Genomic DNA, 17,435 nt, shown 5'->3' on the forward strand with positions numbered 1-17,435 from the left:
AGATTGGGTATTGCAATGGCACAGGGACATTATGGGAGGAATTGAGGCAAAACAACTACAAATGTTGTTGGAGGAGTTACAACAAGTAAAATGTTCCAATAACAAGGATGCTTGGAGATGGGAGTTAGGTAACTTGGATTATTTTACTGTTGGATATCTTCATAATCATTTAGATGATGTTTTGCTTCCCATGGGTCATGTGTTGTATAGATGGAATAGGTTTGTGCCAATTAAAGTGAACGTTTTGGTTTGGAGGATTGCTTTGGATAGGTTACCTACTCGGGTTAATTTGGAAATTAAAGGGGTTAATATTCCATCTGCTAGATGTCCTATGTGCGATAAGGACTTGGAGTATTAAAATCATGTGTTTTTTAAATGTGAGTTAGCAAAACAACTATGGAGTCGAATTGCAGGGTGGGCGGATTTACATATGCCTTCGTTTGGTTCGCTACAAGAGGCGTATGATTGGTTGGATGCTTTATCGATGAAAGAGATGCAGAAAGAGAAGACTCTTGCAATTGTTATGACTATGTTATGGGTCTTATGGGGTTATAGAAATGCGATGATCTTTCACACTAAAAAGTATCGAAAAGATACTCTTGTTGATACCGTTAAGTTGAATTCCTTTAATTGATATTGTGTTAGGAACTGTAAAATGTCTAGGGATTGGAATGTTTGGCTTCAATTCCCTTTGAACTTGTAATTGGTTTTTGCTAGCTCCTTGCTAGCCTTTTGTTTGTTTTTTTTTTCTAATAAATGTCGTTTTTAAAAAAAAATAAAAAATAAGGATAATGTCATATTATCATTGTAGCCTAACGAACTCTTGATTTTTTTGTTTAAAAAATTCCTCTTGTATTTTTTTGTACTCTAAATTATTAAACTATGGAAATCGGTATAAAAACGTCCCTATTTCAAATGTAAAAAGGTTAGTTGGTTACCCCTCTTAGTTGACAATGTTTGTGTCCACGTGGCGCTGCGTCTACATGAACTTTGACCATGAAAAATCCAAATTTGCCATTGACCTTTGTTTTCCCACCTCATCACCTTCTCCTTCAACCCACTCTCCACCTTCCAACACCAACACCAAAGCAAATTATGACTACATAAAATGATAAAATTAACATAATCACTTATGAAACTCATTCATTGTATAAACCGTGAGTTGCTAAGAAAATGTTACTTGAAACAAACAATGAAATTAAGCAGTCAAGAATATGCAAAAATGAGGTTAGAAACAAACTAATTGTAGTAAAATATGCAAAAGTGAAGATTACCATCTTGAGTAACAAGTGGGTAATTAACAACAAAGAGATTAATAAACCAATCTCGATCAGGGCAAAGCTTCACAAGAATAATAACGCCATGTAAAGTAGAAGAAATAGAAGAGGATCCTTTAGGAGAAAATATATGAGATTTCCCTATAACATTAACATTTTGTGCGTCCAATACACCAAAATTGATTGAATGAGTAAGGCTAAAAAGTCGCGTTCTTTTTTTAGGGCAATACGATCAAGATGAAGAAGAGATTGGTTTCTCGGATGGTAGATAGACAAAAGGAGTCGGATGAAGTATTGGGCGGAGAACGACGACGATGGTGGTAGGGATGGGAATAGGGAAATGAAGAAAAGGAGAAAGAGGAAGGTGGTGACGGTGATGGTTAAGATGATGCAAAGAGTGGTGATAGATGATCATTGTGTTGAATTTTGTAGAAGTGGTGGCTGTGGAGGAGACCGGCCCTTGTGAAGGGTATAATAGGGTTAGGATATTAGGGTTTTTCCCCTTTTAAACACGCCTAGATAAAAAAAGCCATATAGAATTGGTAATTTCTAATATACCCAGTTTTAAAAAAAAAATTAATTAACTGTAACCGGTGGAATCGGAAGCAAAAGGGATCATTCCCGATTTTAACAGGTAAATAATAATTTAGGGACATAGAGTACCAAAAAAAAACATAAACTATATATTAAAACAAAAACCTAGAAGTTGGTTGAACTACATTGATATTATCCTACATATAACATTGTTTTCATTAAATTAATTTTTATTTTGACCAACCAATTCATACTAGTTAAAATCTTGATACTCCTCCGTCCATGTGACCATATATGTTCCTCTGCAAGGAGTTGCAAAGACTCTTGAACATGAGACATAGTCTTATGCCTGTAGTGGAGAATTAAGGTACATACAAAAGTTAACTCGAAAACTTATATTAGTAAAGTTTCTTTTCCAAAATAAATAAAATATTAATAATAATATAATTAGTGAAACTCAAATAATATTTACATTATTATGTACTTATGTAACTAAATTCCCATAAGTGATTTAGGAATCTTGTTGTAAACAAACTTATTTCTAATTCTTGTGTCAAGACATTAATGATTGACTTATCACCATCTTTCATAAATAAATAAATTTGTCCCAAAAGGAAAATTTTTAATTAAACCTACGGCTAAAAACCCATTTTTTCTATAATAACATTAAAATCAAAAGTGGGACCAAACAGACAGCTGTCATAATCCATTGGTTGCTGTTGCTGCTTCTTTAAATAAGCGATGAAAGCAGCTGGAGCGCAAAACGGTGGTCGTTGTCCGTTTGATTCCACACGCGTCGCCACACCCGGATTCCAAATACAAATTCCATTCTGATTTCCTACAAAACATTTCGATTCCGTCCAATAATAATCTCACTCCCCCTTTTCTCACATTCTCACAATCCTCTGTGTGTTGTTTTTTTTGTCACATTCGAGAATCCTATGAAGGAATTCGGTCGATCGGAGCTTTTCTTTTCAGTAGAGTGAGTTCATCGCGTGTTTCCTTCTGATCGTACTGATGAATCAGGTCAGTTTTTGTCTACTTGCATTATCACTTCATGGAATTTGATTCGAGGCTTTTGATAATGGGGTTTCTGCTTCTCACTTTAATGGGCATCTGTAAATGGTCCTCCATTTGAGTTTTTGTGGGAATTATAGTCTTGAATTTTCGCATTTTTGTGTTTACTCTAGATTTTCTCCAGTGTATGCATGTGATTCTTGAAATCATTGTGTTTGTGTTTAGTTCTCTTTTTGATTAAATTTGAGGATTTTGACAACAGATTTTTGTTTGACACTCTCATGGACATTTTCTAAGTTTCTTAGTGTGAAATGTAGTATTGATTATGTTCGAGACTTTTATGGGCATCTGTTGATGTTTCTATGAGGGCTTTTTAATGTATATTTTACCCAATTTTTCTAGTATTTACTGCTAACTTCTTGTAATCTATGCTTTCGATTCTTTCTTTATTTAGTAATTTTATGCAATCAGGTAGTAATTGTTAATATTGTGAACTGCAATAATATGTTCTCATATGCAAATTCACCGAAATGCTGTAGCCTGTGAGGAATGTGGGTTTATTATTGCACAATTAATGAAACAATCGTGAATTACAATGATTTCGCTTCAATTTTATATGACGATCGTTGATTCAAAATAGTAAAATTAGGATGATGTAGGATACTGAATAAACGACCATGGGCAATTTCTTGTTACTACGCAATTTCTTTTACGATGTATTTTTCTTATTATGTTATTATTTTTCATAGGTTGAAGAAGAATCTTTATATCATTCTTTAGAGGAAGAAGCAATCGATGTTGATTGTCTACTTGTGGAACCTCGTTCTGACCAAGTTTCAGTAAGTAGTGTTTGGTGTTTTGAAGAAGATAACATTGGGAAATGCATAAAAACTGAAGATGCTTCTTACAATTTAGGTAAATTATGTTTGTAAGTACTAAATATTGTTAGCTTCTACCCCTTTTGTTCCATGAAAATTGCAACAATTTCTAATAAGGGTTGGGTTGTTCTATATTTATGGCAACTTTTCCAAGTTGTTGAGCCAAATTTTCATATTCGATTATTTTCAAGTTCATTCCCTACAAAATCTTGAGACTATTGATTTTGTTCACAAGTTTCTTTCTTGTTTAGTCATCATTGAAGGGTATTTTAGACATTTGACTAACGTTATGGGTTTTTGATGAAAGTTACTTTTTACCTATTGTGAAGGTGGCTCGGATTCAAATATAAACATGGAATGTGTAGATACAACAAAGCTTAATGTAAGTCTTCTATCCCTTCTCAAGCAAACTTTTTTTTTTGCATATCCTGTTACTTTGGTTCTTGTTTGCTAATAAAAGTGATTATTATTTCATGATTAGGCAGTATTTACTCATATTGGTCATTATTATATGATTTTTGTCCTTAAAGACATGTCAAGATCACTAATCTTATTTGTTTGTGGCTTAAATTATATATAATTGACTCTTTAATGGTTACATCCAACAACTATAACTTTTAGGTGGCTAATAAATTTTTCTGAAGCTATTTTTTTATTAGTAAATAATAACAAAGAGATCACATAGCATTCTGGTAGTGTTTGGTATGACTGAACCGGAGAAGGAATGGAATGATCCATTCCATGGAATTGAAAAGGCTGTTTGTATTAACAGATGGAATGGAATGGACTATTCCGAAAGGCACCAAATCCCTTCCATTTGTTAAAGAATTGTAATATATTAACCAGTTTTGCTAAAAGTTGAAAGGTGATAATCTATTTATTATCTGTTATTTATTATCTTGTTTATCTACACACAGGTTTATCTAGAAATCATAAGGTTGGATATTAGTGAACTGATTCCAACATATTATTTAGCATCAATTTTTAATTTTTATGAGGCTTTTTTTTTAAATCTCAAGTGTTTAAATTTGAAACTTAAAATAAAATTCTGAATTTTAAAGGTAGCATCTTAATTTCTTAATATGTATAACCAATTAGTAAGTATACTTAATTTGTTAATTTAAATATGATGTTATATGTCAAATAAAACTGAAAAAATTGTCTGAAGGCTATGTTTAAAAATAATTAAAAAAGTCCAAATTACTAGTTTTTAACTTAAATAACAATAGTAATAGTTAAAATTAATGTTAAATAAAAAATTTACACTTAACTAAAAACTCTATATTGTTAGATTGGAAATAATGGTTTGTATTTGAAAACAACTATTATGATCGAGATTGAAAATGATCAACATAGTAGTTTTTATTTTTTAAATCATTTAACTATAATAATAATTAAAAATCTATGTGTAGAGGGGATTGAGATCATGTGGTCCAATATAAGTACCTATTCTAACAGCCTTTTCTTTTATCACATGGTCCAAGAAAATGACAATATTTTATATCAGTTTTTTTAATTTAGTAGAAAAATTACACTTTTATTAGTTAATGACAATGAATTAGTTTTTTTTTAACAATATATATTTGTCAATAGTTTGACTACATAATTTTAGTCCAATGATCAACCTATTATAATTCTCATTTTCTAAAAAATAAGAAGAAAATATTTCTTTTATTAGAACTTATTTGGGTTTTAATGGCCTTTTATAATGTTTATTTATTTATTTTTTGTTTTGTTAATAATAAATTCTATAATTATAATTAAAGTAATATATAAACTACGCGATGTATTTACATATAATATAAAAATTCATATAACAATGCATACATGCCATTGGATCAATCAAATTATGGGAGCTTTTATGTAGGATTGTAAATTATGGGAGCTTTGGGTTTTAATGGCCTTTTAGTTTTATAATGTTTATTTTTCTCATATTTGTTGTATTTATCTTTATGAAATATAGCATATTTGTAGGCACTTGATGTTTTACCACATGAAGTTGGAGTAGAAAATCTCCTAACATCAAACGGAATCTCTCCTTGTGATGATTATCTCATAGGTGATTCTTCATGCTATTCTATCTCTCTTTTTTTTTTTTTTACCTAAATAAAATCATATCACATTATAATGTTATTATATGTTTACATGTTGACTACAGATATCGGATACGTTGACCATGGTGCTTGTATAGACTATGTTTCCAATGAACCTTTGCATGTAGGAAACTCTAGCTCGGAATCGCCGTTTCCAATGTTCCGCAACAAGGGCAATTTCGGAATACAAAATTCATTGACGGATTCCATTCCGGAGTCCGAATGCCAGAATTACTTCCTTGGCAACATTTTTGGAACCGAGTCAAAAACCGTAGATAAATTTGAAGATTTTTCAAAATCATTCATAGACGAGGAAGATGACGAAGGGAATCTCCCACTCCAGTTTGCACAAACCGGAATGGAATTGACCCCTTTTCGTCAAGATCTGATTACCAACTCTGCTCAAGAACATGGTGTTGGTGGAATCACACACAAAAGATCAAGAAAGCCCACAAAAAGATACATTGATGAGTCATCAAATTTGACTCTAAAGAATTGTAAGAAGAGAAAAGAGCCTTCTTCAATGTCTAAAGTCAAAATGTCAACGGTTCGACGTGTCAAAAGTCAAAATGAGGTCAAACCTAAAGAAAACATCCAATCTTCTGAAATCTCTTTTGGTAAAGCCATTCAAGTACCTTTTATCTCTCAATGCCCAACAGAATGTGAAAAAATCAGTCTACCAACTACGGTAAATTACACAAATACCCCTCAACTTTTTTTAAAAAGAAAAAATCTTGGGTTTGTGATAAATTTTATATCTTTTTATCTTTCTCTTGAACAGACGGAAAACCAGATTGAGAGTTTTTCAAGTGGGTCTGGAGATGATTCTGAGACTCAGATGATGAGATCAATGACAGGTGGCAATCAGAGAAAGCTTCATAGACTGTGGACTGTTACAGAAGTAAAGAAATTGATTGATGGTGTTGCTCATTTTGGGGTAGGAAAATGGACACATATCAAGAAACTGCTCTTTTCATCATCTGTTCATAGAACGCCTGTAGATCTAAAGGTGCCACCTTTCTTCCTCTATCATAATCTTTATGTAATTCCAACAGTACCCTTTATGAAAAAATGTCTTCTTTTTCTTTCTGTTTTAATTTTATGTATATATTTCACAGGACAAATGGCGAAATCTTTTGAAAGCAAGTCGTGCACTAAAGGGAAGCAGGGTAGAGGTTAGTTAATCTTCTATTATTTGAATGCAATTAATCGTTATGGTTTTTAATTTTGGATTATGATGATTATAACTGAATGGGAAGTTTGTTTTAATGGCAGGATGAGCAAAAAAGGAGTCAGCCATGGCGTCCATTGCCAAAATCGATTTTATGTCGTGTGAGAGAATTGGCATCTACTTATCCATACCCACGAGAAGCTAATAATAATTCAAAGATTTCAAAATCCAAATTTCCAATTGTGCCCCACGTGTCATTTTCTGAGGGAATAAAAGGTAATAAGGTCCCTGTTGTTTGAAAAACGTTTGTGTATAGAAAAAAAAATATGTACTTGAAGGAAAGTTGACATTGATTAGAAGCTCCATTTGGATACTGTAGCTTTTAATGGAAGGAAATATATATATGTAGCCTATGATTCTGATTAATTGCAACTAGTAAACTAAGTACATGATGTGCATAATGAAGGTTTCACTCCAAATTCGTTGAATAGATTAAGAATATATATAACATAGAAGCATAATTTAATATCGTTTGGATAGAAAACTGAAGTATAGTGCTTAAAACAGTAAGTGCATAAATTTTAATATTTTGGGAAAATATGAAGAATTTTGAAGAATAAGCATGAGTAAATATATCACAAAATATGGACAATTTTGTGAAGACCGATTTTCTTTTGTGAAAATACCTATTTTGCGTTTTTTTTTTTTTTTTTTTTTTTTTTTTTTTTTTTTTGTAGTGGGGATCACTCGGTTAAATTAAAGTAATTATGTAAAAGTTATTTTGTAAAATTAATGATTATTTATAAAATATGACATTTTGTGTTGTAACATCTTCTGTTTTGATGAGAGTGATTAACGAAAAATTATATCGTTTGAATGAAAGTTAATGGGTTGTTTTTTCTTCTCCGTTAAGTGGTTGTGGTGTTGATAAAGTGGTTGAATAGTTATATATTGGTTATTTATTTATTTATTATGTTTTTATAGTAAGTTTAATGGTTGAAAACATTTAATATGTAAAGTGGTTGAACAGTTATAATATTGTTTTATTTATTTATTAAGTTTAATATGTTAAATATTTAATATGAAATCTATATATGTGTCGATTTGTTTCATTTCACTCAATAGGAAGATAACTCGATAGGAAGATAATGATGCAAGGAATATGACTTGTTAAGTTAATTAATTTTTTGCTTTTTTCAGATTTTTATTATTTTTTTTAAAGATATATGGGTAACGAATTTTTGGAAATGTTTATATATGGTTATTATGACCTGCTGTAACAGGTTACATTCGGTCATAATAGTTGTATGTAAACAAGTTCGTTACCTAGATGTGTACAAAAAAAATAATTATCCAAATATGAAAAAAACGAAAAGTAAGAGTAAGATACTGTTTTTTTTTGTTGCACGTTTGGTCTCTCTCTTACCTAAAAAGACTATTGTGCCATTATTAATTTATTTTTTAATTAATTTTCTTATTTATGTATTTTTTTATATATTTTAAAAAATTAATAAACCCCACATATCTGTCTCTCTTTACCCTAAACCTGAAAACACATTTGAGAAATTTAATCCGGGTCCCACCGGTCACCATCCCATTTCTCATCCTTCCAAACTTCTAGTTTCTTTCCATCTTTAGTGACATCGACGTTTTCACCATTCATTCTTTTTTTAGTCCTTTAACTCCGGCGAACCAACACCACAACCCATTGTCTCTTCATCGAATTTTCCACCACCACAACTTCTATTTCCTTTAAGGTGTTAGTTCGTCGGAGTTGAAGAATCGAAAAAAGAAAGGATGATGAAGACGTCGATATCACTAAAGATGGAAAGAAAATAGAAGTTGGGGAGGATGAGAGATGGGATGGTGACCGGTGAGACCCATATTAAATTTCTCAAATGTGGTTTCAGGTTTAGGGTGAGAAGATACAAATATGTGACGTCTATTAGTTTTTCAAATATATAAAAAATAAATAAGAAAATTAATTAATAAGGGAACAATAGTATTTTTAGGTAAGACAGAGACCAAGCGCGCAAAAAAAATAAATAGTAGGGACCATCCGAGTTAAAAAAAATAAGTTAGGAACCAAACACACATTTTCCGTAAACCATAGAGACCATTCGTGTAATTTACTTTAACTTTTCGTTTTGTTCATATTTTGGTAACTATTTTTTTTATATATCTAGGTAACGAATTTGTTGAAAGTGTTCACATATGATCATTATGACCGAATGTAACTTGCTACAGCATGTCATATGCGAACTCTTCCAAAAAGTTCGTTAACTAGATGTGTACAAAAAAATAGTTACCTAGATGTAAACAAACCGAAAAGTTAATTACCTTAAAAAGTCGTATTCCTATGATTTAATGACTTTAAAAAAAAACACAAACTTAACGGGTCAAGACATTAATCATTTACTTATTTGTCTTTTTTCCATTTAATCGAAAAAAATATCATTAATGTATTTCCAATAAAATGAACCTTCTAGAAGTCCACTTTAAAAACCATAAGTTCTTAATTTTCCTCTTATACTCAACAATAACTTAATTCAACATTAAAGGACTTAATCAGTGTTCTAAAAAACTCGCCACGGTTCCGTCATGGCACGCTATGGTTCCAAAGCTTGTACTTACCGCTGAGCTTTGATAAAATATTGTTTTAAGTCATATATTATATAAAAATGAATAACAGTAGAAAATACATATAAAATTATTAATTATATACAAAATTACCGCTTTAAGTCACGCTTTACAAACGGCATGACCCGCCATGACTCAAAAAAGCTTGAAGTTTGACATTGCTGCCAAGACACGTCTTAGGTTATTTAGAATCTTAGACCTAGGTCTAATAGACCTTTAATGAAAGCCAATTGTGCAGTGAAAACCTCCATAATGACCTTAAAAATACGATTTTCTAGAACTTTGAAAATACTTATATATGAAATCCTATGATACTTATTAGGCGAATAATATTTTCAACAAATTGAGAGTTCTCACCCCTCCATATTATCGAATTTTGCCTTTTGAGTGAAAAATATAGTTAAAGTTTCTTGATCTCCTAGATATGTAAGCAGATTAACTTAATCCTCATTGTTGACTCTATAGGCCATCTTATCCATATGCTTCTTAATCTTGGATATTTTGTTTTAAAACTTCATTTGGTTTGCCTGTTGAGTCTTTTTCTTTCTCTGCATGTAACTTCCTCACAATTGAGTCGAGCCAACTCATAACATAATTAAAAATGACTCGATATATATATATATATATATATATATATATATATATATATATATATATATATATATATATATATATATATATATATATATATATATATATATAGGGAAGGATTATTTGGAAAATAAAAAAACCCTACAAAAAAACCCTAAAAATCATAATAATGTATAAAAAAAATACTTAGAGATCACAAATTTTTTTTTGAATTTTCTTTTATAAAAAATCGCAGCTTTCTATACAAATTCGCTGAAAAAAATTTTGAATTTTCTTTTTCAGCGAATTTTAAGAAAAAGTTGCGATTTTTTATAAAAAAAATTTCAAAAAAAGTTTTGTGATCTCTAAATATTTTTTTATGCATTTTTATGATTTTTAGGGTTTTTTATTTTCTATAGAACCTAAACTTTTATATATATATATATATATATATATATATATATATATATATATATATATATATATATATATATATATATATATATATATATATATATATATATATATATAAACAAAAAAAACCCAAGTTCCTAAAGGTTGGTCAAAGTTCGTATTCTTAGTTTATTCATGTTTAAATAATGACTACACTTCTTTAATACATAATCAAAGCCAAATGGAGTCCTAGATTGTCTCCTTAAAGAACCTTTAATAAGAGATGATGAACTTCAAACATATATAAAAATAATTATATAATATGAAAATTAAGGTATCGTATACACTTGCACGTAACAAGGAAAAAATAGATTGTACATCATTTAACATATACACAACCGTATTGAGACGAAAACAAAATAGGTTGCACTTTATTTGACATGTATTAGATAGATTGAGATTGAGTCTGAGACCTAACTCCGGATGGAAACTGATATTGAATGGGGACGGAGACTAATACTGATATAACAAAAATAAGCAGAATTTTTTGTCACCTAAAAACATAACACAGTATAGGACAAAGACTTGCATGAATGTATTCATCACCCTCTTGACAAAAAACAATCTTACAAAACTTATTCAGTCTAGTTCAATGCAGTTTCATATAATAATAAACACAACCTAAAATATCTTAATGACAGCATAAAATCCAAACATAATAAAACTGATACAGTTTATTTGGTCAGAATTTAGAACATCAACTATAACTGTATGGTGTGACAACTAGGACAACAGCCAACACGAATGTACGGTACATATAGCATGATAAATGTGAACCGTTGATTGGTTATCACTTGGTGAGATCAAAGATCAAAGTGAAAATTGTGAATTGTGTCGATTTGGGAGTAAGTGTAGCATGGGGTGGTGTGTATGAGATTTCAACATGGGGAAAATTAAAAGCGCTAGACATTTCATATCAAGATGCAGGAGTTGCCAGCTAACTCATAACCTTCCCCTGCGCCACACGTGACCATTATTTCCACTTTCCAATTATATAATTTTGTCCCTTACATAAACCTAAATTATTTAAGAAAACATAGAAAATTAAACATAAAAATTAAAAACCTTAAACCTAAGTTCCATATTTTTCTCGGGCTTGTTGTTGAATTTTTAGAAACTTCGTTAGATTTTCGAGGTCGAGATTCGGTTAAGGCTTTATGTTATAATTTGAAGATAAGTAAGTGCTATTTTCCGGCGAGTCACACGATATAAAAATCCAAGCTTTAGATAAAGCTTCCTCCTCATCGTCGTAAGTGTTTATTTTAAATTTGAAAACTAATTTTTTTATACAGTTCAACGGATCCATTTTTGACCGTTTGATGTCAATTGTTTTTATTGGCTGTGACAACATGTGACTACACTCAATCTGCATCATATTTACGCCTAAGTGGGGCGGTGTACACGCGTGAACATCTATGCCACATAGGTTTTTACGTGTAAAAAATGGTGCCATACCCGATGGCCTAAGGCTATAGTCGTTTCGGTAAGGGTCCGCATTTAGCAAAGCCGACGTGGCTCGGTAAACGCCAGAGTTCACATCCGATGACATACAATTTGAGGGAGGAGATGGTGGAGGTAAATATTGTGATACGGAACTTCTATTTCAATATGTGACTCATTACAAGGGGAAGAACAACACACATAGGCTTTTGTTATGAAAGATGAAATAAATAAAAGATATAATTCGTAATGTTTATCTTTATTGTTTATTGGTAAGAACAAACAATATGATAAATGTGACACCACTCCTTCTAGCCTAACTCTGTTAATAATGACAAGTTATATAGACTAATCCAAATTTCAAATATCTAGTTTGAATGACACGATAAACATGAATCATAGAATAAACTGTGTCAACTCCATATTAGACTTGAATCGCATAAGTTTGTTTGTTGTACTTGTATACTTTGGGTAAGTTAGAATAGTTTTCCGGTTCTTTCTCGTTGACGTAGTTCACATCGATCGAACCACGTAAATTTTATGTGTCGTTTTATAGCTTTTTCTTGATTGCTTATGAGGGCTAAATTAAAATTAAAATTTAAGGATATTAAAAAAAATGACCAAATTTATATACATATAGCTATATAAGTAAAGTGTTAAATGTAATAAATATAATCTTAAATTGCAATAAATATGTTTTTTCCTTCCTTATTTTAAAATTTAATTTTAAAAAATACTTATATTTTGATATATTTTTTTAATTAACCCATGTAATACTTGAGTCTCACACCTAGTATCGAACACAACATAATGATCTAATTTTGGGATTTTAACAACTAACATGTACAAACTGCCATATTTATGTTGGTGATTTGTGTCACAAATATTATTTGTCTAATTGTAACACCCCGACTCCCAGGTGTGAAGTATAAGAAGCTTGCAGCAAAAAGGAGCTTGTGGATCTGACTCTACTTCATCTTGGCATCATTTTGAAGGTGTTGGACTTGGAGCTGCATTTGGTGGAGTTTGACTTTATCACTTCGATCTACTCGTGAGGTGAGTTCTCCTCACTATATCAACAGGGTATAAGGCACCAATGTCGGCCCTCTTTGGATTTGTATCCGGGTTTATTGCACAATATGCTTTATGATTTGTATCCTGGTTATAGGATGGTTGCTATGTTAGTGATCTGTTAGATCGGTATCCTGGTTATAGGGTTATGCTACGTTAGTGATCTGTTAGATCGGTATCCTGGTTATAGGATGGTTGCTATGTTAGTGATCGGTTAGATCAGTATCCTGGTTATAGGATGGTTGCCATGATTAGTGATCTGTTAGATCCGTATGATTATCTGTACATGCTAGCTAGCGTATGATATGATTGTGCACATGTTAGTTTGATTGGGGGATTGGGTTGAGGCAGGTCCTGCTTTGTGTTGTAGGCCAAGATACCCAGGACGAACTGGATAGACTGCAGACCCGGGAGGGCATATTGTCAGGCCGAAGGCCCGACGAGTGGTCCGGATAGGCTGAAGGCCATGAGAAGCGGTCCAGACGTGCCGAAGGCTCGGAGATCGATCCAGATATACTGATGCCTGCGAGGTGGTCCAGTCAGACTGATGGCTCATTTTGCATGTTGTATTTGTTTATATGGTATGATTATATCTGTATGCGTTGGTATTTAGGGGGTAACTCACTAAGCCTTCGAGCTTACATTTATCGATTATTGTTGTAACGTCCCAAAATTCAAGACTAAAAATTTCATTTAATAAAACATTTCGTTAAGCAAATTCATCGTTTTCAAACATAAACAAAGTATTAGTTTCCAAAATACATATTCGTTATCAGAGTAAACATTTACGATCATCCCGAGCTCCATCATCCGCTACCGGAAGTACCTGAAACCAAAACTGAAAACCGTAAGCACGAAGCTTAGTGAGTTCCCCACCCTACCACATACCAGGCATAACCACATAATGCACATACTGGGCCACGCTCGCTATCCTGGGCCTCGCCCCCTACCTTGGGCCTCGCCCGCTACAACGGCCCCGCCGCTCCAGGCCCCGCCTGGCTTCGAGCCCCGCTCGGATACAGATCTGTTTCAGTTAGGCCTCGCCTGTCACAGGGCCTCGCCCACTAACATATAATAGCACGTAAGCATATCACATCACATCACATAATCTAAACACATACTAACGGATCTTGTCCTAAGGCCTCGCCTATCTCTGGGCCCCGCCCTTGTCCTACTACTGATGAGTCATGGAAACTCGTCCATAATCCTGCTGATAGTGAGGTACGGGCCCAGCCCACCCTTACTCCTTCCCTAACTTGGGCCTCGCCCCTGCTACTGAGATGTGGAACACCATCCACACTCTGCTATTGGTGAGATACGGGACGTCGCCCACACTCACCTCCCTACCAGGCACATACAAGTATCACACAGACAACAAGTATAAACTATCACATAAACCATTCCTTGGGCACCCGCCCTCTATCATTGGACCTCGTCCCGAATATCATACTAGCATATTGTGCCTAGGGCTAACCCCCCGGGTCTTCTACTCGCAACTACATGGGCCGGCATTGTGGCTGTAGACCCATTCATACAAAGGGAAACTCACCTGATACTGCTGAACTGCTGCTGCTAATTCCTTTGACCGCTACCTGGCCACTGACTCCGGACTGCTGCTCCACTAGCTCCCCGAGCTACCAATATCAACATAACACTTAGTCTAACTGACCTTCAAAGGTCAACTAAGTCAACTCTTGCCAAAGTCAAAGTCCTGGTCAAAGTCAATCTCCCAGGTCAACCCTACTCGCCGAGTCACCCTATTGACTCGCCGAGTTTATATGTTCAGAGTCCTTCTATTCGCGACTCGACTCGCCGAGTCTACCGATTACCGAGTCCTGACCTGTCCAACTCACCGAGTCTCCATTTGACTCACTGATTCGAGTTTCAACTCGAAGGGTTTGGGGTTCCGCGACCTGACTCGCCGAGTCCAAGAACAGACTCGCCAGGTCCAAGAACAGACTCGCCGAGTACAAGGCAATCTTCATCCAACTCGCCGAGTCGTTCTTCCAACTCGCCGAGTTCATGCCCAACTTCATTTGACTCGACGAGCTGTTCATCCCACTCGTCGAGTTCCTCCTCATCTTCAAGCTACTCGCCAAGTCCATTCAGATCTACATACATGCAGAGGACTTTTGAGTCATGCATGGACTCCAAACTGTAGATCTACCCTTCCCAAGCCTATCCCCCACGTAAAGTTGCAAACTTTACGTGTAGAGAGGGAGATCTAGGCAAAAAGCACCATAAACTAGGGTTTAAGGCCAAGGGGCTTCAAAATCGACTCAAGGGCTGATACTTTATGCTTATCCAGTCCATAACACACTTGGATCTGAAGTAGCAACTCCAGATCCGGCTCCTAAATCAAAACAATATCATTATGGCTAAAGAGCCCCAACAACCACACATAAATCTAGATGCAAAAAGGGTCCAGGAACTAGGTTATACCTCCAAAAGCTCAGAAATGTCTTCCCAATCCCGGATCTACAGCCCCCTTCTTGCACTCTCAAGATTCTTCTTCTTTCTCCAAGCTTAATGCACTCTTGAAGGCAATAAATGGCTCAAATAGAGGATATGGCGGCTAGGGTTTGATATCCAGGGCTTAAGAGGCAGTAAGGAACCCTAGGAAGAAGATTAAGACGTTTATATAGGCTCCAAGTCCCGAATTTAGGGTTTTCCTCGCACAGAACATACTCGCCGAGTCCACTTGGCCGACTCGCCGAGTTGGTCACTTACTCCTCGACCCGGATCCCGCTCCGACTCGCCGAGTCGACCCCTAAACTTAGGGTTTTCTTCCCTTTCTTGGTCTTCAAAACTTTGGGTGTTACAATTGTGTCATGTACTTCTGAGGCGTGATCGTACAACTCCTCATATTTCATGATTTTATGATTTGATTCTGGGATACTCTGACCTTATACTATTTTGAAAACAAGTTTTGTAATAATCATTAGTTTTGAAACGTTTTAAAAAGTTTAAATTTGGCATGATTTTTATGGATGTTATAAGTTGGTATCGGAGCCTTGGTTTGAGTGAATTGGAGGTAACAATCACGTGTGTCCAGTCTCAAACCGAGGATAAGATTTTAAAATGATTTTCTTAAAATATTTTCAAAATAATAAAGGAGGATGCAAGTGTACGATCAGCCAGAGCTCGCGGATAGACCCCAAAATACCTTACGGATTATTTGATTTATGTTATATGTTAGAACAAAATGCTCTTAGTAGGCTAGGGATCTTCAGGAATTGCATGATAGAATTGCCTGATTATATGATGCCTGATAGCCTAGGGTTTTTCCGTATATGAAATTGACATCATTACTATAGTTGCTTAGTGTATGCATCATGACCATACATTATTAAGATCTTATAGCCTGAGAATGTTTGGTTTGACCTTATTTCCTGTTCTTGTTTGATAAAGGGCTTAGGGTAGGATTAGGTATTCGAAAGTCTATAGGGTCTAACGTTATGTATGGTTAGCATACACGAGTGTTGTAGGGTGGTGGAAGTTTCATGGATGGGTTGTTTGGGATGAGTCTGCTAGTTATGAGATATTTAGCCTTCCTCTAGGAGTGAGCATTGAGTGCATGCCATGCTTACATATAGTTTTAGGCCGTTGTGATGATGCTTGAGACAAATATGGGTATAGGTAGGTGTGGAAGGTAGTTTGGGCCCGTACTACTGAAAGCACAGGACCCATATGCATAGCAAGGAAGTCACAACCCCTAGGGTTTAGTTGGGGGTTGGTCCCCGGATTGTTATATGTAATATTTGATATCTTTATGGTATATTTTTCAACATGGTGGTTACTCAACGATTTGTCACTGGATCCGGGTCAGGATTAGGAGACGGCGGACAGGAGGAACCCACAGTGCCCAAGACTATCGGCCAGATGGGGCCAGGCGAGATGGACGCCAGGATCCCGGAGATCCTACATGATGAGGTGGCTGCGATGTTCCGGGCTCAGTTACTAGAGATGTTTGGGTCTATCAAGACCGCCATGATGGAGTATTTCGAAAATCGCTATGCAGCCCTCACTGAGGCGCCTGTCACAGCAACCACATCGGCTATAACGGTGGCAGGTGTAGGAGTCAGTCGGGCTTTTCAGTATCGGGACTTCGAAAACACAAAGCCCCCTACTTTTGATGTGAATCAGGACCCCATCAAATCCATGAGGTGGCTATCTGACGTGGAGGGGTGTTTCTTCACGTGTTCATGTCCTACTGACCAGAAGGTCAGATGTGCCCTGAACCTGCTGAGGTTTGGGGCAAAGGACTGGTGGAGATTGATGACTGGATTGT

General features: G+C 34.6%; 1 protein-coding gene across 1 annotated transcript; it reads left to right on the forward strand.

The window, feature by feature from the left end:
* Nucleotides 1–2,571: 2,571 nt before the first annotated feature.
* Nucleotides 2,572–7,396, forward strand: LOC111915216 (uncharacterized). The gene is made up of 8 exons (XM_023910891.3): nt 2,572–2,837; nt 3,578–3,743; nt 4,036–4,088; nt 5,681–5,765; nt 5,865–6,487; nt 6,581–6,808; nt 6,918–6,974; nt 7,075–7,396. Exons 1-8 carry the CDS (start codon nt 2,829–2,831, stop codon nt 7,267–7,269), a joined length of 1,416 nt encoding a protein of 471 aa, XP_023766659.1. The 5' UTR covers nt 2,572–2,828; the 3' UTR covers nt 7,270–7,396.
* The last annotated feature ends 10,039 nt before the right edge of the window (nt 7,397–17,435 follow it).

This window comes from Lactuca sativa, chromosome 1 (assembly GCF_002870075.4).
Source record: "Lactuca sativa cultivar Salinas chromosome 1, Lsat_Salinas_v11, whole genome shotgun sequence".
Lineage (NCBI taxonomy): Eukaryota > Viridiplantae > Streptophyta > Magnoliopsida > Asterales > Asteraceae > Lactuca > Lactuca sativa.

Coding starts and splice junctions, on each gene's coding strand:
- LOC111915216 (XM_023910891.3), top strand. Junction 6,488..6,580: donor AAATCAGTCTACCAACTACG/GTAAATTACACA, acceptor TCTCTTGAACAG/ACGGAAAACCAGATTGAGAG. Junction 6,809..6,917: donor GAACGCCTGTAGATCTAAAG/GTGCCACCTTTC, acceptor TATATTTCACAG/GACAAATGGCGAAATCTTTT.